Consider the following 25,409-nt stretch of genomic DNA (forward strand, 5'->3'; position numbering starts at 1 on the left):
AAGTACTTTTAGACTAGATTGTCCCCATGGGCATAACGATCATGGGTGCAGGGTTTACAACTGTGACTGGGGCTGCCAGTATAGGGGGCCTGGGTTACTCCTGACACCACTTGTCCCACTTATCTGCCTCTTTAATGATCACTTGTCCCACTTGTCTGGCTGATGGTTATTATCTGCTGTCACATTCTACATTTCTATGTTTCGTATTATCTATCCGACCCGCACAATTAAGCCGGTGTCTACTATCTATATTGATATTATAGCCTTATTGAGTTGGTTGCTCCAGTTTTATGTATGACAAAGAAATATGCAGAATTGCAGTGTGAACAGTGATTTTCCTGTTTTGAGTACCAGTTCCGGATTGACAGGTTTATCGTTCACATAAAAAAATGTTCAGTGTCAGAGGTGTGATACTCAAGGGTTAAATGTCTTTGTATATGGTTTTAGGTTAGAAGCACCTAATAAATGTAGTGTATAAATCAAGAGGAAAGATTTTTAACAGAGTCGAATTGCAATAAAATGTTCACATGGTTAAAAGTATGCCAGAGTATCAGTTAAGCTAGTTAAACAGTAATTTGCTTAATTACATTAGGTAGATATTTGTATCTTTAGAGAAAGTCTGGCATACAGAATACACCTTTATGGTAAAGCAGAAGACACCTTTCCACTTTCTGCTTGGGTAATATGAATACAAACTAATAATTAGTTGTTTTTTGTAATCTCATAAACAATTCAGAACTATAGGTTTCAAGACTTTTTTTATTTGAAATCATTAAGGTGTAAAATTTATATAAACAGATTGAAACAGGAGGGGATTTGCAGTTTTAAGCCCTAAATGTTTTTATACACAACACATTATTCAAAAAGTTTGGTGCTTATCAAAGCAATAGGGTACTTCTTTTGTTTTACTGAGCATGATGGGAGTTGTAGTCCATAATAGGTGGAGGGTTAGTTACTGTCTATCCAAGGATGTGTGTTATCAGTACAGAATGATAGCAGATAGGGACAGACAGGCAGGTACAGTAGGTGTTGTCTCAAAGACAATCACGTGATCAAAACTCATTGGGGAAGGCAGGGAGAGAAAGCAGAGAGAGAGGGGGGAGAGAAAGGAAGGAGAGAGGAGTTACCTGCTTTGGCAGGAGAGTTCACCCCTAAATGTACAGCCAAGAAAACTTTTTTAAAAAGTGACCCCACCTTCTAGTGACTCAACAAATGTCTGAAGGGGATGATCTTGTATTGCTTCACTTGTCAAGCAGCAAGAGAGGAACATCTCAGCCATGCACAGATAAGCAGTCAGATTTTCTACACCAGCACTTAAAGAAGCTTCTCAATCCTCCTGAGAGCTTGAACTGTCAGGCATATGCAATGGATGAAGGCATCGATAACCCAAGCTTCACTACTGCTGGGGAAGTGGGACTGCAGCACATCGAGAAGAGCAATGGCACAACACAGCCTCCACCTTCAGAATGGCCAAAGAGCGACCAACTTCCTATGGAAGATCTGGAGGAGTTCCAAGAAGGTCCATGCGGATGGGGCAGCTTTATTCCAAGCTGCCTCCAATACTGTAACAACCCTAAGGGGTATTTAGTGATGTACAGCCTCCTTGCCGTTATGCAAGGTGAGTATTATTATTCCCTTTTTATTTGTATACAAACAATATTTCTGTAATCAAATGTATATACTAATTATTTACAAAACAAAAAGATTTAGTGGGACAACTTTGTGACAGTCCCAATAGAAGTGCACGAAATCCTACACCCTTTAGGTGCCGGGAAGTTTAAGGTATGGCAGCCACAGGGTTAATTTCCAGTAACCCTCCCCATGTATAGATGTAAACAAACAGAACAGTAGCATCAATGTGTCAGAACACACTAGTTTAACCCCTTGGCTGCTAAGCCATTTCCCACCCTGGTGCTAAGCTGGTTTTCGGCATTTTGGTGCATCTCACGTTTAAACGCGTTTAGAAGTAAATTTCTTAGGAATAAACTATACAAACCATATTTTTTTTTTCAGCACACCCAGCAGATTCCAAATATACCATTTTTATATGTGTATGTCTCATTAGGTTTGCAAAATATAGCCAAAAATGGGAAAAAAGTGTAATTTTTCACTTCCGACTCAATAAAAACTAGTTTGTAATTTTATTTTTCTAAACTCTAATATCAAAAGCTGTGCTGCTAAATATTTGTAGTAGGTAACCGGTCTAAAATAAACAGAAATTGAGAACAGTAGACTGTGTTTTTCTCATATTTTATTGCTAAAAGTTACATTTATTAGACTATCACAAAATACATCTTTAAATTTAATGCATGGCTGCCGTCAACTAAACAGCTCTAGCTGCCTGGGATGTTAAAATATGCCAACAAAACTATATATTTTTAGAAACTACACCCCCAGCTGCAGCAAATGAGGTCTTATTTGTATTTGTATCACAAATCTGACGTGCACAACAAATAAATGAATATCACACTTATAAAAATAAAAAAAAAATTTAGTTAAAAGCGCCAAGTTCATTTATGTCTTGCGCACTCCAGTCCTGTGCTACGAATACATGCAGCCCCTCATTTGATGCGCCAAGGGGTGTAGTTTCTGAAAATGTATACTTTATGTACCATAATTTAACTTTCCAGCTGTCTAGAGCTGTCTAATTGCAAGCATCACCCCTAAATGCTTTAAGACAATTTTTGACAAGATTCTCCAATCTTCCATATCTGAAGTTAAAGAGATCTAGACATCTGGGAAGTTAAATTAGGGTACATAAAGTACACATTTCAAGAAACTACACCCCTTGGCGCTTCAAATGAGGGGCTACATGTATTTATAGGACAAGAGTTGAGTGCACAAATAATGATGGAATATGTCACTTTGGCTAGAAAATATGTTTTTTCTAACCATAGCGACATGTTCATTTGTGTCTTGCGCACTCCAGGTTTGTACTAGAAACACATGCAGGCCCTCATTTGATGCGCCAAGGGGTGTAGTTTTTGCAAATATGTACTTTTTGTGCCATAATTTAACTTCTTACGTGAGCAGTAATGCCACGTCAAGGCTTCAACCCTAATTACTGACCATTCACACGCCTTTCATATCTCCATTCACTCGCAGAAGCACACACCATACTTTCCACACATTCACTCACAGATGCACACACACCATTCTTTCCCCTTACAATCCCAATGAAATGATGGTAAAGGGAGAAAAAAAATCACTTTTACAGCAAAAATAAGTTTTGCAGTAAAAATGCAAGGAGCTCCAGGGATGAGATGGTTACTCACGTACCACACAGGCTAAATGGCTGATTTTAATATTTGCAGTTCATCAGGATTTCAAAAATTGTCTCCCTCTACCATTGGCTAAATTTAACCCCATGATCAAAGGGATCATGGGGTTAAAATTTAGTATCGGCCATTTTTAAAAAGGGAATGTGACTTTTCATAGCTATATGATCACCGTGATAACATTGGCTACCACAGTGATTATTTAGCTAGAATACTTAAACTTTTTTTTTTTTTTAAGTTAAACTAGTTTATGTTTAGATAATTTAATTTGGGAGTCTCTAGGCAATTTTGATCTTTATTTATCTGCCTTTAGAGACCCCCAAATAATTTTTTTTACTTTTTTTGTAAATTTTTATTTTTTTTACTTAATATTTTTATTACCTTTCCAATGGTATATGTTGGGGGTCTGTAGCTGCTTAGGTGCCTGAGATACAGGCATCTAAGCAGCATGCCCCCATACCGCTTTAACTGACAGTTGTCAGTTATTAATAAAGTTGCGCGGTGACGTCATCGCGTCATTACGCGTGCCGTCACCGGCCGGATCGGGTGGCCCCGGTGATGCCCTTCAGTGTGAGGGGCAGATCGCTGGAGTAGGTCGTGATGGGGGTCCACAGACCTCCATAAAGGTAGGAGAGTGCTAGCGACGGCATGGTGCCGTCTTTAGCACCTGACTGGGACTGCTAGCAGTCAAGGGGTTAAGGTATTGCCACTGTTACTGCTGTCAGTGTATGCTGTACTATCCCTGGGCTTCTGTTCATATAGATGTCCCTGTTAGATATAGTGAACCACAGGAAATACTAAGTAATTCTGTTAAGCAAACTGTTGTGGTGTAATTTAAAGCACTTCCTACATTTTTGTCATACTTCTATAACGACATTTGTAACTGTATATTGCAAATACAGGGTTGTGGGCACTGCATTTGTGATAGGATATTGAACAAAAATGAGCACTGCAATATAAAATAATACCTTTTTATCCCTATTTTAATGAGCCCCTGGAGAGTATCAACTTCCCTTTATCAAGTCAAAAGTTACTGTTATTATTCTCATCTCATCAGACAAGATCCACATGTGCCAACCTGTCAAGAGGATGTCAGAGTGCATATTCTCTAATTATATTACAATATATACTGTTTATATATATTGTTAAACTGTAACAGAAACAATGTATTTTAGCATCCCAATTTATCTTCTAATTGTGCGAATATATAGAATATATAGAGATATATTTCATAAATACTGAGCAGGGATGTTTACCTGCTGTCCAAATGTAATTGTGTTTTAAGGGGCAGTTTAGTGTCCCTGACAGCCCCTCTAATGAAGAATGCTTATTCAAGTAGTGTTAGAGTATTTAAATATATATTCTTTAAAAAAAAAACAAAGAAAAAAATAAAGCACTTACATGTGGTATAAACTGCAACTCTTCCTCTGCGGTCCAACAATTTTCCATTGAGTGGCAGGAAAGTACCCCAACTAAAATCAATGAGAGCGCTTTCAACATATGTGCACAGTAGTCTGAACCACTGGAGCTGAATGGTGGTGAGTGGATTTCATGCTGGAAGATATGCTTAGCAGAACCCACAGAAAATAGCGGGGGGGTTGGGCAAAGGGACAAATGCTATGAGGTATTCTGTATGGAGATTATGAAAATATAAAGGACACACATCTATCATATGAATTAAAGTGCATATAATGACTGGAGTGTCCTTTTAATATGAGTTGTATCTTTTATGTTGACAAAGGTATAGAGTTGTAGCGTGTTAGTCCTAAAAAGAGCAAATTTGGTAAAGATGATAGTTTTATTGGCTAACTAAAGGATATGCCTGAAAAAGAGAACTAGGTAGTCTTGAAAGCTTGTAATCCATTATACTTCAGTTAGCCAATAAAACATTTACCAGATGTATGCTTTCTTTAATAGGGATGACCGTAACATGCTAAAGAAATTATATTTTTTTCTTTTAATGATTTTTGGTCACTAAAATGGCCTATACATTTAATTGAACTTGGATGATTACCTGATATTACTCCAAACCGGGGTGCTACCATTAAAGCGAGGCAGCATATGACTTGTACAGAATTGTAGGGGACGGCTGATGATTTTTTCCCCCTGCATTTTAGTGTCTTGGGCTAGGACCCTAGACCTAAACACACACAAAAAAAGACACTATACAGCTAGTACAAACATTGTATTTTCTAAAAAGAAAATGTTGAAACAGACAACAACAAACGTTATGCAAAAGTACATCTATTTATCAGCATTGTTCTCAAGTCGTTGGGGTTATGAATAAAAAGTAATTCTGATGAAAAGTTGGCAAAAGTGGTCCTATCACTATACCAAAGAAATAGAATGTCAGCAGGAAAATTCTGTTAGTTTCTATTAGAACATGACCACTCAAACTTTGCACTAAAATCACTCTTATGCCTCTTATTCCATAAGAGAACTCCCATCATACTTTAATATATTTTTGTTATAGTCCTATGTTTGTAACATGTGTAACAAAAACTCGATAAATAGTAACATAACATTTATTTCTATATTTCCCTCATCTACCCATGATTCTCTGCTATTTGAGAATCTAGTTCTTGCAGCCTGGAAGCTTACTGCAGGTTGGAGCACAGCGCTTATTGCATTGCACATGACGCAGGGCATAATCATGTAAATATTTATGTCACAAAAGGCGCCAAATCCTTACAAAAGCCGCATATCGGTTATTATTTTGAAGGTCTTTTATCTCCCTGATCTAGACTAGAAAAAACAAACGGCTAGGTCAGCCAGGAGTAGAGACATCCTAAATTCTGTACAAGGACTTTATCTTAGGCATTTTGTTGATGAGCCAACAAGGAAAGAGGGTATTCTGGATTTAGTATTTCCAAATGGAGACCTTATTTCAGATGTCATTGTTGGTGTTTGGGCTCCAACGATCATCAGTCTGTTCATTCATTAATATGAATACAAGATAAGTTGTACTGCACTAAAATTAAGGTTTTAGATTTAAGAAAGGCTGATTTTTGTAAAATAGGAATATTTGTAGGTGAGTCTGTGATGGTCTGGACGTCTTTAGACGAGTCCAGGAGAGATGGAACTATTTAAGAGATGTTCTGCTAAAGGTAACAGAACATTGCATTAAACAAGTTAGAAAGACTGGAAGAAAAAAAACTAAACCACTGTAGTACAGATGTGAGTTGTGACACATATGTTAAAAAAGGTAGCTTTCAGGAACTATAAACATCCTCAAAATGAGGAAGATATAAATATAAAGTTAAGTTAAGGGAGGCAAAACACAATATTAGATGCGCCAAAACAAACACGGAGGAGAAAATTGCCAAGTTTACAGAAGAGGGTGATAAAGCCGTTTTTTAGATCTATATTAGTGAAAATGAAAAACATAAACCAGGAATAATTAAACTAAAGATAATTGAAGAAAGTTATATAAATGAGGATAAATATATAGCGGACTGCTTAAATAAATACTTCTGTTCTGTTTTTACAGAGGAAGGTGAAGGTGAGGGACCCCAGTTAGCAAAGAGAAGTAGAGTGACATGTAAAACAAGTGTGTTTACAGAGGAAGTGTAACAGTAAAGTAGGTGGAATCCCTGGTGCAGAGACAAAAGAGCAAGGCCGGAGAAGTCTGGTTGCTGGGACCAATAGCAGCGAAGTCTTCTGGACAGAGGTGAAGACTCGGTCAGAACAAGCCAGGTCAAAAATCAATATCATAAAAAGTCACTGGAGCAACGCAGGAATGTTACACCAACAAAAGGCAGAGTAATACTGAAGTCCAACATTAAAATAAACAGTTCAGGATGAAAATGTGGTTATCTAGGGTGATAAATTATCACGTGTAGCACTGTAGCACTGTAGAGTAGGTCCGGATTCCGTCTACCATTAGGCCGGTTATGCAGAGAAGGTAGCGAGCGAGTACTGTGGTGCCCGGCTACCTCAGCAGCATGATCAGGAGAAAGATGGAGAAGGAGGCTTCTATAACATGTTGCCGACGCCCCTGCTGTCGAAAGAGCAGACAGACGCAGGAAAGCCACATTTGTAAGTGCTTACAGAGGGAAGTTCTACGTGTACTCTCCAAAGTAGAAACAGACAATTCCATGGGACCCGTTGGGATGCACCCGAAGTTATTTAAATAGCTCCAGAGCAAAACTCCTAACAGACTTATTTAACCAGTCATTACTGACAGGCAGGCCCGGACTGGCCATCGGGCAAACCGGGCATTTGCCCGGTGGGCCGGATTGACTTAGGGGCTGATGGAGCTGCAGCTCCAGGCCCCTACCTTAAAATAGGCCCAGTCAGGACCGAACTGACTGGGCCTATGCGGCCTCTACTGCCGCATTAACGCAGGGCATAAGGGGCACCTGCCCTTTAAGCCCGCCGCAACTGCGACCGGGTCCGCCACTCTAAGGGGTCGGGAAGCCCCCACAAGGGCCGGCCTTACGGGTGTGCGGCCGCACAGGGTTTAAATTAAAACATCGGGGTTTTTTTTTACTTTATTTAACATCCTCCATGTTAAATAAAGTTTTTGTTAACTTTATTTAACATGGAGGATGTTAAATAAAGTAAAAAAAACAAAACCCTGATGTTTTAATGTAAGCCCTGGCCGTAGAGGCCGCATAGGCCCAGTCAGTCCAGTCCTGCCGCGGGCCCGGCCGCAGTTGCTGCTTGCTCCGGCAACAAGGTAAGTAGGGTGAGGGAGGGGGGTGCAGTGAGAAGGGGCAGAGGGGGGTTAGATAGTGAGAAATGGGGAGAGGGGATAGATAGTGAGAGGGGGTACATAGTGAAAAGGGGTACATAGTGAAAAGGGGGAACATAGTGAGAAGGGGCAGATTAGATGGGGAGAGGGGGTAGTGTGAATGCGTATGAGAATGAATAAATGTGTGGATGAATTGTGTGAATGCGTATGACAATTAATGAATTCATGTGTGGATGAATTGCTTGAATGATTTGTGAGACTGCATTAATGAATGTGTTCATGATTTGTGTGAATGAGTAAATGCAAAGATGGTACATGAAGGGTGGGCTTTAACAATAAATAAATAAATATGGGCTGCTCGGGCTTAAATGCCCGGGCCTATTTTTTGTCCCAGTCCGGGCCTGCTTACAGGAGTCGTTCTAGAAGACTGGAAGTTAGTAATTCACAAAGAAGTAGCAGGGAATACTCAGCCAACTACAGACCAGTAAGTTTTACCTTAGCTTGGCAATGGCTTGTATGATCAAAAACAGCATGGGTTAACTACAGAGAAATCTTGTCAAACTAACTTATATTTTTTGATTGAGTGACTAAAGCAAGAGACCAGGGAGCAGCAGTTGGTATAGCCCAGGGGTAGGCAACCTTCGGCTCTCCAGGTGTTGTGGACTACATCTCCCATAATGCTCTTACAGTCATAATGCTGGCAAAGCATCAAGGGAGATGTAGTCCACAACACCTGGAGAGCCGAAGGTTGCCTACCCCTGGTATAGCCTATGTAGATTTCAGTAAGGCATTTTACACCGTCCTTCATAGAAAACATATACATACAACGCATTCTTTTGGTTTGGATGTAAAAATATTTGATTGGATAATCCAGTGGTTGAGTGACAGGAGATTGAAGATTGTAGACACATTAACCCCTTATTTGTACCCAACAGTGCATAATCCAGCTTTCATATTTCATGGTCTAGGGATACCAATGTCTCCAATTGAAGATATCTCCCAGTGGTCTGCATCTTGAACACTCCATTAGGCTGAATGTGCCAGGAAAAAGGCTTGTTAGAGGATCTAATGAAATCACCACTGTCAAATTTAACTAAGCTTTAATCACACAATCAAGAAAATAAGGGCTGAGAAAAAAATAGTTAGAGAACAGAGAAATCTGGTTCACTTTAGTGTTTCTAGATTTCTCTGCTTATAAGAAATAGACGCTCCCAGTGACGGACATACAAATGTATCATGGATATATTATTCCTTCTGAAGAAGCTGAGAATATAAAAAACTTTGAAACACTTTGAGGATGGAACCTACAGCTCGTTATTAGACCATTTGAGCCCACTTTGGGGTTATCCAGGATGCTGATGGGAGACTACAGGGAGACTCATTGCATTATTTGCACATACTTTGATGTGCATCAGCAGCTTTACCACCAGACCAAAGTTTGTTGTAGTAGCATGCTACACATGTCTTATTTGGGACATCTTTGAAACAGGCCAATTCAATTAGGTATTATTTTGTATAAATAAATTACTACCACAAATTTTGACAAAGGCCAGTGATAGAATTAGTGCATGGAAAGAGTTCAAATATCATCACTTGAAATACACTGAGGTGTCTAGTTTTCAAAGATATGTGGTTTGATGGGGTAAATTGAATAGATCGGTTCCAAAGATATCCTAAATAGGACATTATGTAAAAATCCCAAAATAGAAAAATGGACACCTCCTAAATGTGGCCTTTTAGCCCCCAGACAACCCAATAAAACTATGCATGGGTGGTATCACTGTACTCAAGAGGTGTTGCTGAACACAGATTGGGGTGTTGCTTGGCAGTAATATATACCAGAAGCTGTAAAGTCTTACCTGAATTACAATGTGTGTCTAATGGTATCTAAAGAAAGACCTTCTTGTCCTGAAAAAAATCAATATAACATTTGTATGAGTACAGTAAATGAGAAAGAAGACAATTACAGCTAAATACAAACAAAGCAGAAATGTTAGAGCAGCCATTGTCACAAAAGGTACAATTGAGAAACAGCCACAAATGGGATAACTGGAAAAAAAACAGGCTGCACTTTACCAAAGCAGGCCTAATGCATCTTCCCTCGATGACTGCACCACACTTTTTCTTACAACATCTAGAAAGTAAAAAAAAAATGTTTCCAACCACTCATTGCATTTCTGAAATGCCAAATATGTAGAGTTCTACATTCAGAAATACTTACATTTGCACTTGTACTTTTTTTGTTTGTATTTTCACAATATGTAAGCTATGTGCAAGAAAACACAGACGCTCACCACAGCATTGTCCGTTTCACATTTGGGGAGTTAGTAAAATGTAAATGAAAAGTTCCAAGCTTTTATTACAGGTACAAGAAAATACACAAATGAGCAAGGCCGGCCTTAGGTGTTCAGGCACCCTGTGCGGACTACTCCTCTGACCGCTCCCCACAAAAAAGAAAGCAGAAAAAATAACTCTTAACATTGTTAATTAGAAAGTAAAAAAAAAGGTCATTTTATACTAAACACAATCATTGTATTTCCTTTTTTAAACACTTGTTGTTTTTGCATCATATATTGCATTAAAGCAGCTGTATATTAGACATTTGCATATGTCCTAGCTCTCTTATCCCTGCCCACCTTACCATACTGTCTATGGGAAGCAAGATAATGACCCATACTTAATCACTCATTAATCTTAATGACCCTGTGACTAATTAAAGTTATTAACTTTAGCATTGCCATAAAGCATCAGCTCAGCACTGTGTTTAAGAAGAGAAAGTCACAACTGACAACAATGGCGACCTCCAGGTCTTTTGTCATTGCTAACCTACATTACTTTATATAGTCATTTATACTCAAGGACAACAATATTTTTTCCTTGGGACATCAGTATAACCACAAACCACAATACTTTTATATAAATAACTATAAAACACAACAACAGCCCTGTACAACATGTGTACAGTGTGTGTATATATATATATCTATATATGGTGCTTAGTCCGGGCAGCGTGTAGAGCTCTACGCGATTCGCGTAGAGTGGACGTTGTCTACGCGAATCGCGTAGAGCTCTACACGCTGCCCGGACTAAGCACCGGGGGACTCAGAAGCACCGGTAAGTTTGGAGGAGGGAGGGAGTGTTAAATGGGGGGCATAAGGCATTTCTGGAAGCATAGTGCTCTGTGAAATGCCTTTTAACCCCCTTAATGCCACTCTGCCGCCAGAAATGCCCTTTAACCCCCTATACGCCACTCTGCCTCCTGAAATGCCCTATACCTCCCTATATGCCACTCTGCCCCATAATATGCCTTTTAACCCCCTAAATGCCAGAGTGGCATATAGGGGTATAAGGCATTTCTGGAGGCAGAGGGGCACATAGGGGGTCAAAAGGCATATCATGGGGCACAGTGGCATATAGAGGGTTAAAAGGCATATCATGGGGAACAGTGGCATTTAGAGGGTTAAAAGGCATTTCTGGGGCAGAGGGGCAAGCCAGGGGGCAGATGTGCATAACTGGGGGGGGCAGGTTGAAAAAAAAAGGAAATAAAAACAAAATATTTTTCTCAATCGTAGCTTTTATTAACAAACAATTGTTCACATAGTTTACATAAATTAACATTTACTGGTAAAACTTTTTTCCTATAGGGTTGCCTTATATTCAGGCTTTTTCTTTTTTTCATAAATTAATATTCAGATTTTGGGGGGTCGTCTTATAATCAGGGTCGTCTTTTAATCGAGCAGATACGGTATTAACTGTGTTATTAACTGTTGTAATATATCTTTGAAATTTGATTCTCTATAATAATTTAAATGTTTAGCATGTTAATCACCACTCGGTGTCCATCAGTCATTTTATTGTCCCCATCCGCCATGGCTATGTCTCCTTCTCAGCCCCTGTATTGTCCTCATCAGGCCCTGCCATGACCCATCCACAGCCCTTGTATTGTTCCCTCGTCACACTCTGCCATGTCCGGCTCAGCCACTTTATTATCTACATCAGCCTCTTCCATGTCCCATCTACTACTGCCATATCCCCACCAGTCAACACCAGCTCCTGCCATGTCCCCCCCCCAGCCCTTGACTACCTTTTTTATGAGAGGGCGGCATTCCATAGTGGTCTGCTATAGAAGGTCCCTATTTTTTTAAGCAACATCATTGTTGCCATTGTTCTTATGTAAAAGTTATGGGGAGAAAATAACCCAGTAGCAAGAATAGCAGAAAACTTGGAAAAATCCAGAGGGTCTCAGACAACAGAAAGACACATAGAAATGCATAGCAGAATTTAAGGTCAGACAGTGACGCATCTCCATCTGGTTGGATTATTAGTAGACGTGCGTGTTGTGGTTCACATTAATGCATAACGTCGAGCTACGACATTCTGTGTAATAACGTGGTTGATGCTAAATAATCACATTGTGTCTGAAGCCATCCTGACAGTGTCCCATTTCAAGGGCGTCCTTGGGAACAGTAAAACAGGAAACCAGGGAGGGGGTGAGAAGAGCAGTAGGAGGAACATTCTTTTGGATCGAAACCTTTCAAGTTAAACAGGTATTTCAACTTATACTGCTATACCAGGAATCCAGTATATATTTTCATATTATGAACAAGCACTGGGGATAGGGAGCATGACTATGACTAACGAACAGGTCTGGGTGGACAGGGGAGTGAAATGCCAGATGAGTCCTGTAGACTGGAGTCCAATTGAAATGCAATAGGACTGATTCATGACTGAGAACAGACCAATAAAACAATGACCCACCTCCTGTGAGGGCATTGGAAGTTGGAAGTACTGAGTGGATAACCATATTTTGTTCCCAGCCCAATACAGCATGCAAAGTTTAAACTTGCATGTGGCAATACATCTGTTGAGAGGCTGGTTTTTACCCAGGTCAGACAGCAGAATACAAAGAGTCTAAAAGTTGCAGCCTATACCAAAGTCTCTAAAACCATTCAAAGTAATCCTGTAGCTATGGTGTAAAACAGCATAAACACTTTTCTGATTCACGCTTTCAGTTAGTACACTGGATGGTGGATGGTATGCTGAGGACAAATACACCAGGGGTTTGCAGAACTCCTTTTAAATTTTAGAGGTAAATTGAGCACTTCAATGGAGGCAAACAATATTTTTAATAATGAGCTGGCAAATCTCTTTGGAAACTAGAAGTCTTATTATAGGGAATAACATGTGAGACTTTCCCCACTACTATATAACTGGCATTGGCAGATCACAAGTCTACAATAAAATCCATGAAGATTGACTACAAATATATACCATCTCCTAGAAAGAGACTATCCATGGATGGCTGGAGTCACAAAATATACGTAACTGGGTGAAAGATTAGAGTGGGTGAGTACAAAAAGGAGAGGCCCCACACAGGCACTGATACCTTGGCCTTTGTGTCGGCTGAAGAAAATCAATGTGATTGATTAAAACATATAAAGTAACACAGCGAAGATATGGCAGAACAAAATATCATATGTCTCTGTAGTGAAAACTCCAATCTTCTAATCCTCAACACGTTTCACCAGCTATCACTGGCTTCCCCAGGTAGAAAGAAGTGCAGAATGCTCCTAGTCCTCAAATCCTCATAGAATATATATGTATTCTTAGAACTGGGTCTCAAAGTAATGTGCAATACAAAATTCAATTTTGTACATACTTGAGATTCATGTGATCATTGTAAATGACGTGACATCTCCATCCAAGTGTTGTTTCCTTTCTACAAGGGCAACTTTTTTTATTTTCTTTTATCTCTATTTTCTATTGGCCACATTGTCAATTACAGCTCCATTCAGCTTTCTGGGAAAGGATGCCACTGGGTGGAGGAGATTCTTGGTGCCAGAACTTTGCGACAGTATGGCTTCCATTGCCATAGTAGAAATGTCAACTTCCACAATACAGTACAATGAAGGATCAGGATGTTTAACCATAGAATCCTGTCTTTCAAGTTCATCAAAAGCCTGCTGTGCTTGACTATTCCATGAAAAATGGGATTTGGTGGTAGTCAGTAAACTAAGGACAGGACAGCGGTAGAAAAGACCAATCCATAAGGCCAATACCTAAGAAGGATCCACTTGTATTAATTTAGAGCTGCGTTCAACTGTGGAAGTTTCAAATTGACGTTTTGAGATTTTGAATTAAGTCCATGAGTTCTTAAACACTCTAAGAACAAGTTTATGATGTTTGAGTGTGCTAGAAAATATAAAGATAACATCCAGCTAACAGAATATACCATTTACAAAATACTAAAAGGTAGCAGGAGCAGTGGCGTTGCCAGGGGGGGGGGCAGAGGGGGCCATGGCCCCCCCTACATTATGCCGTGCCCCCCAGTGTGCCCCCCCAATTGAAACGCTATACCATTGACCCGGTGTGCCGGAACACTAAGCTCCAATTGCAGCCGATGCGTCTGACAGTTTCAAAGTGGCTGTAAAACCGCCTCCGCTGGCTGCTTAATGGATTGCCGGCATGCCAATCACTGACTGAGGCTCTTCGTCCTGCCCCTTTGAAGGGGGCGGGCTCTTACGGAACAGTTGCTTGTCACTGCCTGAGCGCATGAGGGAGAAGAGCAGTCTGCTGTGTTACAGTGGAAGAATGAAGGCCAGCAAAAAAAGTATTTTATTTTAAATAAATAGTGGAGGTGACAGAAGGAGGGACATTAACAAGGGGGGGCTGCATTGGGAAAATTAAATAATACAAAAAGATGGTGGCTGGGGACATAATTACACATCAGGGTGTTAGAAGGATGTCACATATATCAATACACAAACGGGGGGGGGTGTTAATACACATGGGTATGGGGGCCATTATATTAACCAGTACAAGGGGTTGGTGCATCAATACACAAGGGAGGGGGGCTGGCTGGGGGCATCAAATAAATCAATACACAAGGGAGGGGGCTGGCTGGGGGCATCAAATAAATCAATACACAAGGGAGGGGGGGCTGGCTGGGGGCATCAAATAAATCAATACACAAGTGAGGGGGGGCTGGCTGGGGGCATCAAATAAATCAATACACAAGGGTGTATTGCAAAAATGCACAAAGGAGGGTGGCGGGGGGGGGACACAAATACACAAGGGTCAATACACCCAAACAGCAAAGCAATGTAGAAGGCATTTTATATGGTTATCCCATCCTGATGTGGGGGTCCATGTGGCAGCAGAGCCTGTCCTGATGTATGTGTTTGGGTGTCAGTGTGGCAGAGCCTGTCCTGATATGAGTTTGGTCATCTGTTTCCTGGCACTTTACTTGCTGTAGAGGGTTAAATAGAACTGTAATTTTTATTTATCCAGATTTTGTGGTCACTTCAGAGGACAAAACTTTCTAGGCCTAGAAATCAGAGTAAAAGTAAAGTTTTTGTGTTATTTCAATCTGAATATATTATTAAAAGTTAGATGTTGGTTCAGAGTTTGTGAAACTCAATTCTTGATTACAGTATACAGGACGCTATTCCCCTTTGGTTTCACAGGCCTTCACAGACCAAGTGGTACTCAGCTTAGTTATATGCAGCTGTATGCATTGTGTTATCTGTGATGAGGTGTTCATTTGGTGACGCAGCGCTAAGATGGTTGTGATGCATTAATGGCTAAAAGTTTTGTTGAAGTTTCCATTATGTCTAATCTCCTTAATTTATTTGGGCCTTTTAACTTTTTTGATTTCTGGGATTTTAATAATGTGATAAAAAAGAATGATTTATAGTTGTTTGGATGTCAAATAGTGTGTCAAATTCTGTTGATCTGTATCTGCTATGTTTCCATACATTATTTATGTATACCTGCAAATACAGGTTTTTTTTTTTATCTCATTCAGTTGCGTGTGCTGTTTCCATGTGTTGTTTATTTGATCTATACCTGAACTACAGGGTGTAAGTAAAAGAGCGGTATGGGGAGAGGACCTCTCAATGTCACGGTGCAGTCAGAAGGAGGGAACACTGCACTGACTCTCACTGTCTTCCCCTGATCTGCAGTCAGTGTGGCAAATATATTGGCAGCAGGGTCTAATATTAATATATATTGGCTGCAGGGGCTAATATTAATATATATCGGAAGCTGGGACTAATATTTATATATATCGGCAGCAGGGGCTAATATTAATATATATTGGCTGCAGGGCCTATTATCAATAAATATTGGCTGCAGGGGCTAATATTTATATATATTGGCTGCAGGGACTAATAATATATATCGGCAGTAGGGGCTAATATTAATATATGTTGGCAGCAGGGTATAATTTCTATGTATATCGGCAGCAGGGTATAATATAAGTATGTATCCGCAGCAGGGGCTAATATTAATATATATCCGCAGCAGAGGTTAATATTAATATATATCGGAAGCAGGGTGTAATATTTCTATATATCTGCTGCAGGGTCTAATATTTATATATATTGTCAGCAGGGTCTAATATTTATATATATTGTCAGCAGGGGCTAATATTAAAGAATGAAAAATAACTGTCACTTTAGCTGTTATTTTGAAATCATATTTTAATCACAGTCTTTACTTCAAAGAGATAAGTGCATATTATGTAGTTAAAAATGCATGTCTAACGTGTGTGTGTGTATATATATATATATATATATATATATATAGTGTATATGTACCGTTTTATAATTGGCCCCCCTACTTTGGTCCCTGGCCCCCCATGTGCCCCCCCTAAATATGAAAGCTGGAGACGCCACTGAGCAGGAGCAACAGAGTACATATGGCATGACCTTATATGCCAAATGTCCATAATGTGTATGAAAGGCTGTCTTCGATTCACACCTTTTTCTTGTACTTAAAATGCACAATCTTTTCAAGTTCTCTCCTCACACACTAATTAGTGAAATGGTGTGTTGGCTACTAAATCAACATGTTTATAAATGGCTTTAATTAGTAAGTATAAGTGACAGATCCCCTTTAAGGTACAATGTGTGAGTTTAATGAAAATTCCTCCTAAATAAACCAAACCAGTATTTTTCTTTATTTGTACATATTAGTTTTCAGAAATGTCACCTTTCCACCCCATTCCCAACTCTCCCTAAACATCACAACATCCAGCTTGGGCCATGACCGCCTCACCCTGGGATATCGTGAAAGCATTGGCTTGGTTTGGACCCTCGAGGCCTGGAGCTTGAAAGCCCTGATTTACATTTTAGGGGTTAGCTACCTTTAATGCACTCATTGTATGTGTGTCTCATGTCCAAATTATTTTGTTTGTCCCAGGGTTGTCTAAGTGTTTTCTTTACTCTTAGCAAGGTCATGTACTTGACTTTTTTTGTAAGTTTAATGCTAGATACAGGTAATTATAATCGACATTACATAATATCCGCTGCTATGTCCATTTTGTTCCCAGAGAGGTAACTTGGCATTGATATGAGGAAAAATTATTTCAAGACTAAAACTAATAGCAGGAACATTTGTTTGGCTATTGTGCTTGCAAATGTGTAATCTGAGAACATAATGGATTGCAGGTGAAATCACCTGAAATCATAATCATACTCTTGTGTTACAACACAATATAATATCATGTGCACAACCTTTCGGCTATAAATTAGACCAGATTCCAGATAATCCTGGTTTTATATATTTTTTTTACTTGACCGTAAAGACAAATAACTAATGTCATTTGGCTTCACGTTATATAGTCTACCTTTACTGAGAAAGTGGTAGATAAATAGAACAGCCTCCTATCATAAGTGGTATATGCTAATACAGTAAGAGAATTTAAACATACATGTAATAGACATCAAGAACTGACTAAGGCATGAGTGACCTCTTGTTCTATCATTTGATTTCCTTTGAAATAAACATTCCTGCTTAAATCTCTTTATGTATTTAAATGTTTCAAGCTATACATATTGACATATAAACAGTTGGGTTAAGATTTTGATGCCATTTTATTTTGTTCTTTTCTCTTTTAGGTACTGCTGTAAATGGTTTAGTAAATGTTGTAATTTCCACAATCGAGAAACGTTATGACTTGAACAGCTCCCTAACTGGCTTGATTTCTGCAAGCTACGACATCGCCTTTTGCCTTTTGTCACTTGTAGTCTCTTTTTATGGACAAAGAGGACACAAACCAAGATGGCTTGCCTTTTCAGCTTTTATGATTGGATTAGGATCAATTGTGTTTTCTTTACCTCATTTCTCTACTGGAGTATACCAGTATGGAAGCAAATTTAATGGTAAGTAGCTAATACGCCTTTTCTTGTTATATTCACTCCTTGTTTCACTTCTGAATAGATTCTGCTATTACCGAGCTGTCTGAAGGTCAGATTTGTTCAGTTACTTAGCATATACAGTATCTCACAAAAGTGTGTACACCCCTCACATTTTTGTAAATATTTTATCATATCTTTTCATGTGACACTCTGCTACAATGTGAAGTAGTGAGTGTACAGCCTGTATAACAGTGTAAATTTGTTGTCCCCTCAAACTAACTCAACACACAGCCATTAATGTCTAAACTTTGGCAACAAAAGTGAGTACAAGTAGAAATGTCCAAATTGGGCTCAAAGTGTCTATATTTTCCAGCACAGCCTTAACCCTCTTGGGCATGGAGTTCACCAACGCTACACAGGTTGCCACTGGAGTCCTCTTCCACTCCTCCATGACGACTTCACAGACCTGGTGTATTTTAGAGACCTTGTGCTCCCCTACCTTCTGTTTGAGGATGCCCCACAGATGCTCAATAGGGTTTAGGTCTGGAGACATGCTTAGCCAGTCCATCACCTTTACCCTCAGCTTGTTTGGCAAGGCAGTGGTCGTCTTGGAGATGTGTTTGGGGTCGTTATCATGTTGGAATACTGCCCTGTGGCCCAGTCTCCAATGGGGGTGATCATGCTCTGCTTCAGTATCTCACAGTACATGTTGGCATTCATAGTTCCCTCAATGAACTATAGCTCCCCAGTGCCAGCAGCACTCATGCAGGCCCAGACCATGACACTCCCAGACCATGACACTCCCACCACGCTTGACTATAGGCAAAACACACTTGTCTTTGTACTCCTCACCTGGTTGCCACCACACACACTTGACACCATCTGAACCAAATACGTTTATCTTGGTCTCATTGGACCACAGGACATGGTTCCAGTAATCCATGTCCTTAGTCTGCTTGTCTTCAGCAAACTGTTTGCGGGCTTTCTTGTGCATCATCATTAGAAGAGGCTTCCTTCTGGGACGACAGCCATGCAGACCAATTTCATGCAGTGTGTGGCGTGTGGTCTGAGCACTGACAGGCTGACCCCTCACCTCTTCAACCTCTGCAGCAATGCTGGCAGCACTCATACGTCTATTTCCCAAAGACAACCTCTGGATATGACGCTGAGCACGTGCACTCAACTTCTTTGGTCGACCATGGAGAGGCCTGTTCTGAGTGGAACCTGTCCTGTAAAACCGCTGTATGGTATTGCCCGCCGTGCTGCAGCTCAGTGGTGTACTCACTTTGGTGAGATACTGTGTGTATATATACCGTATTTGCTCGATTATAAGACATGCTGCTTACCGGGCTTTGGTCGCGAGCAGCGTCTCTGCTTCTAGTAGCAGGAGAACAGGAAGCTAGCAGCGTCCTCATATTACTCTACCTCCCCCCTCCTTCCTCTGGGGGCGGGGCCAGAGAAGTTGCTCGCACAGCCGGGCCCCTGCAGAAGTCTTCGAGTGAGAGATCTGCAGTTCAGGTAAGGGGGTGGGGGAGGGTTTTTGTGATTAATGTGTGAAGTATGTGTGAATAATGGAATGAGTGAGTATTTAAATGTTTGTGAATGAGTGTGTGTGTGATAGCATGGATGTGTAAGGGGGGTGGTGGTGGTAGCATGGCATAGGGAGGCTGTAATCCCACTACTATCATCCCCAGGTTCCAGCATGTACTGGCTGCCTTGGCTTGATAGGAGTGTGATTGCTGTTAGCAGTTATATATATATATATACACACCGTATTTGCTCGATTATAAGACGACCCCCCAAAATCAAAATATTAATTTAGGAAAAAAACAAAAAGCCTGAATATAAGACTTGTTAGGGATATTAATGAGACAAAATAGGCAAAACCAATATTTTATCACATACGCAAAATAACGACGCTATCAAATATTGTAGTACCACATCCACAATATAAATTTAAGGAGATACCCTATATTTTATCTCCGATCCTAAATTCTTTCAGATCGCCGAAAATTATAATTCAAATCAGATATATATCACCAAAATAATCAATCAAAAATATTTATTTATTGTGAATACAATTTATAAAATCTATGTATGAGTCACACAGTGCATAATATAAAACACAACGTCCTTAAAACATGTAAAAATTAAATCAATTCAAATACAATATATTATCGATAGTTATCAATATGAATTAGTACTATATGAGTCTAACACACAATTAATTTCCAGTCCACTCAGCAACCAAAAATTTATAATAATCAGGGCAGTAATAAAGATGTCACTATTTCTCTAATATTAGTTCAACTAATATAACAAATTAAAAATAATTTAATCGTGTCTAAGAGTATTAGTGAAATTCCTAATAGATGCAAATAATGTCAAACTTCATCTATAGGTAAAAATACCTTTTCATTATTGTTATTATCACGGGTTATAAGCTGCAGTCTCACAAGCCGCCATATACAATAATGCAATATAGTACTTCCCAGAAACAGGGAATTCTATACGAAGAAGACAAAATTCATCTCTATTCAGAATAATAAAACAATTATAATTACCACCACTTGTTGCTGTTGTCCAACTGGTCCTTGTAGAAATTAATCCAGGTTCAGTGGCAAGAAATTAAGTGGAAAAGAATATAACTTTCTACCAGTTATATAGGTTAGAACTCAAAGTAACTCCAAGAGTGAAATATGGTGCCAGAATCTTAAGATTCCAATTCTCTGGGGTAAATTTGGTGAATAAGTCCGTCCGGGTCTGTCTGTTTCAGGGTGCGATCTTTTTAAGGTCCGTTCTTTTTTTATTCAAGACATAAGCTTAAAAACTGAGCTTATTATCATAGCCTCCACCTCTTGATTGGAATTCTCCAATCATAACGGTGGGTTTTACCCATAAAAATTAGGATTTCTACTCATATTTACACCGTTGTAATTTCTTAATTTACCTGTGAGAGACGCTCTGGTCTAAGAATTAACTTAAAACCATTACATATGTGTTTGGAATTTATCCTTGGTCACCCTAATCGCCAGGTGTTACCTCCTAGATAGTAACTCAGGCCTTGGTAGTCTTACGACGTATCCCCCATTCCAAGTTACATTTCTAAAGATATGCAGCGTCTACTCCTTAACTTTCTCATGGAAGATAACATTAATTGTATCATATATACGCTGAAACATCATTATACATGAATACTCCTTTGTTCTCAATTATAGAGGGAACAAGGACAAAAAGAAATCATCACTACATGATTAAGTAAAATAAAATGGCTCTGACTCCATTTTGTGTTCATGTAAAGTACAGAATATATGGAATACATGTTTTCTATGATAAAATATCTGACAGACTACCCTATAGGAAAAAAGTTTTACTAGTAAATATTAATTCATGTAAACTAATTTTCATATTTAATAAAAGCTATGATTGAGACAAATATATTTTTTATTTCCTTTTATTTGCCAACCTGCCCCAGCCAGTTATGCACATCTGCCCCCTGGCTTGCCACTCTGCCGCCAGAAATGCCTTATACCCCCTATTTGCCACTCTGCCCCATGATGTGCCTTTTAACCCTCTATATGCCACTCTGCCCCATGATATGCCTTTTAACCCCCTATATGCCAGAGTGGCATATAGGGGGTTAAAAGGCATATCATGGGGCTGAGTGGCATATAGGGGGTTAAAATGCATTTCTGGATATATATATATATATATAACTGCTAACAGCAATCACACTCCTATCAAGCCAAGGCAGCCAGTACATGCTGGAACCTGGGGATGATAGTAGTGTGATTACAGCCTCCCTATGCCATGCTACCACCACCACCCCCCTACACATCCATGCTATCACACACACACTCATTCACAAACATTTAAATACTCATTCATTCCATTAATCACACATACTTTACACATTAATCACAAAAACCCTCCCCCACCCCCTTACCTGAACTGCAGATCTCCCACTCGCAGACTTCTGCAGGGGCCCGGCTGTGTGAGCAACTTCTCTAGCCCCGCCCCCAGAGGAAGGAGGGGGGAGGTAGAGTAATATGAGGACGCTGCTAGCTTCCTGTTCTCCTGCTACTAGTGGCACAGACGCTGCTCGCGACCAAAGCACGGTAACCCTTACAAAAAAAATACTGCAGTTTTTCTGAAGTAATACTGCAGTTTTTTGGACATGAAAAAACTGCAATACTGCACTTTTACTGCATTATTACTTCACATTTACTGCACTTTTACTGCATTTGTACTTCACTGTACTGCAGTTGTACTGCAGTTATTTTTGTACGGAAGTACAAATGCAATAAAGCTACAGTACTTTGAAGTACAACTGTAGGTTTGCAGTATAAAAAAAAAGTGCAGTAAATGTGCAGTAATACTGCAGTAAAAGTGCAGTATTGCAGTTTTTTCATGTCCAAAAAACTGCAGTATTACTTCAGAAAAAACTGCAGTAATTTTTCGTAAGGGAAGCAGCACGGCCCCAGCAGAATGAGGTCTGATTAGAAGACGACCTCGATTATAAGACGAGGGGTATTTTTCAGAGCATTTGCTCTGGAAAAAACCTCGTCTTATAATCGAGCAAATACGGTATATATATATATATATTAGGGCTGAAACAACGAATCGATAATGATCGATTCGTTGTTGGAGCACTCGGCTCCTTTTACTTACCTCCGCGAGCGTTCCCCGCTTCCGCTACACGCGCCTTCTTTTAGTTGCGGTTCGCTCTGTGCGAGTGGCTCCGTTCGCACAGAGCGGTTCGCTCTGTGCGAGTGGCTCCGTTCGCACAGAGCGGTTCGCTCTGTGCGAGTGGCTCCATTCGCACAGAGCGATTCGCGGGGGTGGGGGTGGGGTTTCAGGGGATGCAGGGCAGAGTGGGGGTGGGGGGGGCAGGCCAGGGTAGGAGACTGAGTGCAGGGCAGGGTGGGGGTGGGGATGCAGGGCAGGGTGTGAGTGTGGGGGCAGGGCAGGAGACTGGGTGCAGGGCAGAGTGGGGGTGGGGGTGCAGGGCAGAGTTGGAGACTGGGTGCAGGGGCACAGTGCAAAGTGCCAGGGCTGGGTGCAAAGTGCCAGGGCTGGGTGCAAAGTGCTGGGTGCAAAGTGCCAGGGCTGGGTGCAAAGTGCCGGGTGCAAAGTGCTGGGTGCAAAGTGCCAGGGCTGGGTGCAAAGTGCCAGGGCTGGGTGCAAAGTTCTGGGTGCAAAGTGCCAGGGCTGGGTGCAAAGTGCTGGGTGCAAAGTGCCAGGGCTGGGTGCAAAGTGCCAGGGCTGGGTGCAAAGTTCTGGGTGCAAAGTGCCAGGGCTGGGTGCAAAGTGCTGGGTGCAAAGTTCTGGGTGCAAAGTGCCAGGGCTAGGGCAAAGTGCCGGGTGCAAAGTGCCAGGGGTGGGGCAAAGTGCTGGGTGCAAAGTGTCAGGGCTGGGTGCAAAGTGCCGGGTGCAAAGTGCTGGGTGCAAAGTTTCTTGAACAGTAATAGTCCACGTCTTTTCAGAATGTTTGGGGTTATTTTGTTTCATAAATATTGTGTTTGGGTTTTTGTACTTTGAAAATATTGTTTTTTTATTACATCATAACAAAATAAGAATGTTAATGTAAATTTTAAGTTGTTTTTTAACATCCAGTTCATTAAATTATTTTAAATAAACAAAAAATTTGCATATTGTTTTTTTTTATCCGATTAATCGATTAATCGAAAAAATAATCGGCCAACTAATCGATTATTAAAATAATCGTTAGTTGCAGCCCTAATATATATATACCTCCAGAAATGCATTTTAACCCCCTATTTGCCACTCTGTCCCATGATGTGGCTTTTAACCCTCTATATGCCACTCTGCCTCCAGAAATGTCTTATACCCTCCTATATGCCACTGTGCTGCATGATATGCCTTTTAACCCCCTATATGTCACTCTGGCATATGTATAAGGCATATAGGGGGTAAAAGGCATATCATGCAGCACAGTGGCATATAGGAGGGTATAAGACATTTCTGGAGGCAGAGTGGCATATAGAGGGTTAAAAGCCACATCATGGGACAGAGTGGCAAATAGGGGGGTATAAGGCATTTCTGGGGCAGAGTGGCAAGCCTGGGGGCAGATGTGCATAACTGGGGGGGGCAGGTTTGCAAATAAAAGGAAATAAAAAAATATATATTTTTCTCAATCATAGCTTTTATTAAATATGAAAAAATAGTTTACATGAATTAATATTTACTAGTAAAACTTTTCCTATAGGGTAGTCTTATATTCAGGCTTTTTGTTTTTTTCCTAAATTAATATTTTGATTTGGGGGGGTCGTCTTATAATCAGGGTCATCTTATAATCGATAAATACGGTGTATATATATATATATATATATATATATATAATTTTTACGTTAGCCCGCATAGCTGGTGTTAAAATAGTGTAAAAAATCATTATCGCTCCAGAAAGTAGCCTCAACTAGCTTTTCAAACAGACACAATTCTTTACATTTTCACTCCAGATTCTATAGATTACAATTCTATGCCTTTTGCTACCAGTGTTTAAGCAGCATGACGTGCTTCTTTGTTCCTTATTGAAGTGTTTATATATCAGCCAGCCATTATATGACAGCATTTTAATGAATAGTTTAAACGTTATGTCTGATATTTCAACATCATCCATATTTTGTTTTTGTTTTTTTACTGCTATTGCACGGTTCTTAGACTATATATTTACTGTGCTTGTATATCTAAGTGCAGTTGTACATGCTGGACTGCAACATTTCTGTAATGAAATTTAATAGCCACTACATTTAATGTCAAACACGCTACTCTAGGACACATTTTCTAAGCAATACTGTTATATAGCATATTTAAGCTTTATCAGAATGAGAATCTAGTGCTCGGGGTACATGGAGCTCAACTAACAGGTATACATTTGGCAGAAGTCATCCTTCAGTTCCATACTTTTCAGAGTCTTTCCCATACTTATATCTCAAAACAATACAGCCATTTTTTTTCTATTATATAAAGCGCTTGGAGCGTGTCCAGAACACATTTGTAGTCATATTAGAAGACTTAGTGAAAGTTTAATCTTGTATAGTTATCTTAATCTTTTTTTTCTGTTTTATAGACATAACTTCCTTGTTACAAGCTTCTCTCATAAAGCAGGGGTACTTCAACATATATAGACATACCTTTTTAAAATGTCTATCATGTAACTATTATGCTCACTATTCACAGGTTGAAAAAATTAGTTAATTGGGCAATTTAGTTTATTTAAGTGATTCTCTTAAGCAACTCTGATGTCCCATGTGTGTCATAAAAGATAATCTT

General features: G+C 39.9%; 1 protein-coding gene across 1 annotated transcript in view; it reads left to right on the plus strand.

Moving 5' to 3' along the window:
- The first annotated feature begins 1,212 nt into the window (after positions 1-1,212).
- The window catches only part of LOC149302996 (solute carrier organic anion transporter family member 4C1-like), a 38,977-nt gene continuing 14,780 nt past the window's right edge, over positions 1,213-25,409 (plus strand). The window contains exons 1-2 of the mRNA XM_089481737.1: positions 1,213-1,618; positions 17,877-18,140. Coding sequence (XP_089337863.1) covers positions 1,213-1,618; positions 17,877-18,140 — 670 coding nt within the window. The remainder of the gene's footprint in view (positions 1,619-17,876; positions 18,141-25,409) is intronic.

The sequence above is a fragment of the Sceloporus occidentalis genome, unplaced genomic scaffold (genome assembly GCF_023333645.1).
Source record: "Sceloporus occidentalis isolate IW3139 unplaced genomic scaffold, rSceOcc1.0.p SCAF_16, whole genome shotgun sequence".
Lineage (NCBI taxonomy): Eukaryota > Metazoa > Chordata > Lepidosauria > Squamata > Phrynosomatidae > Sceloporus > Sceloporus occidentalis.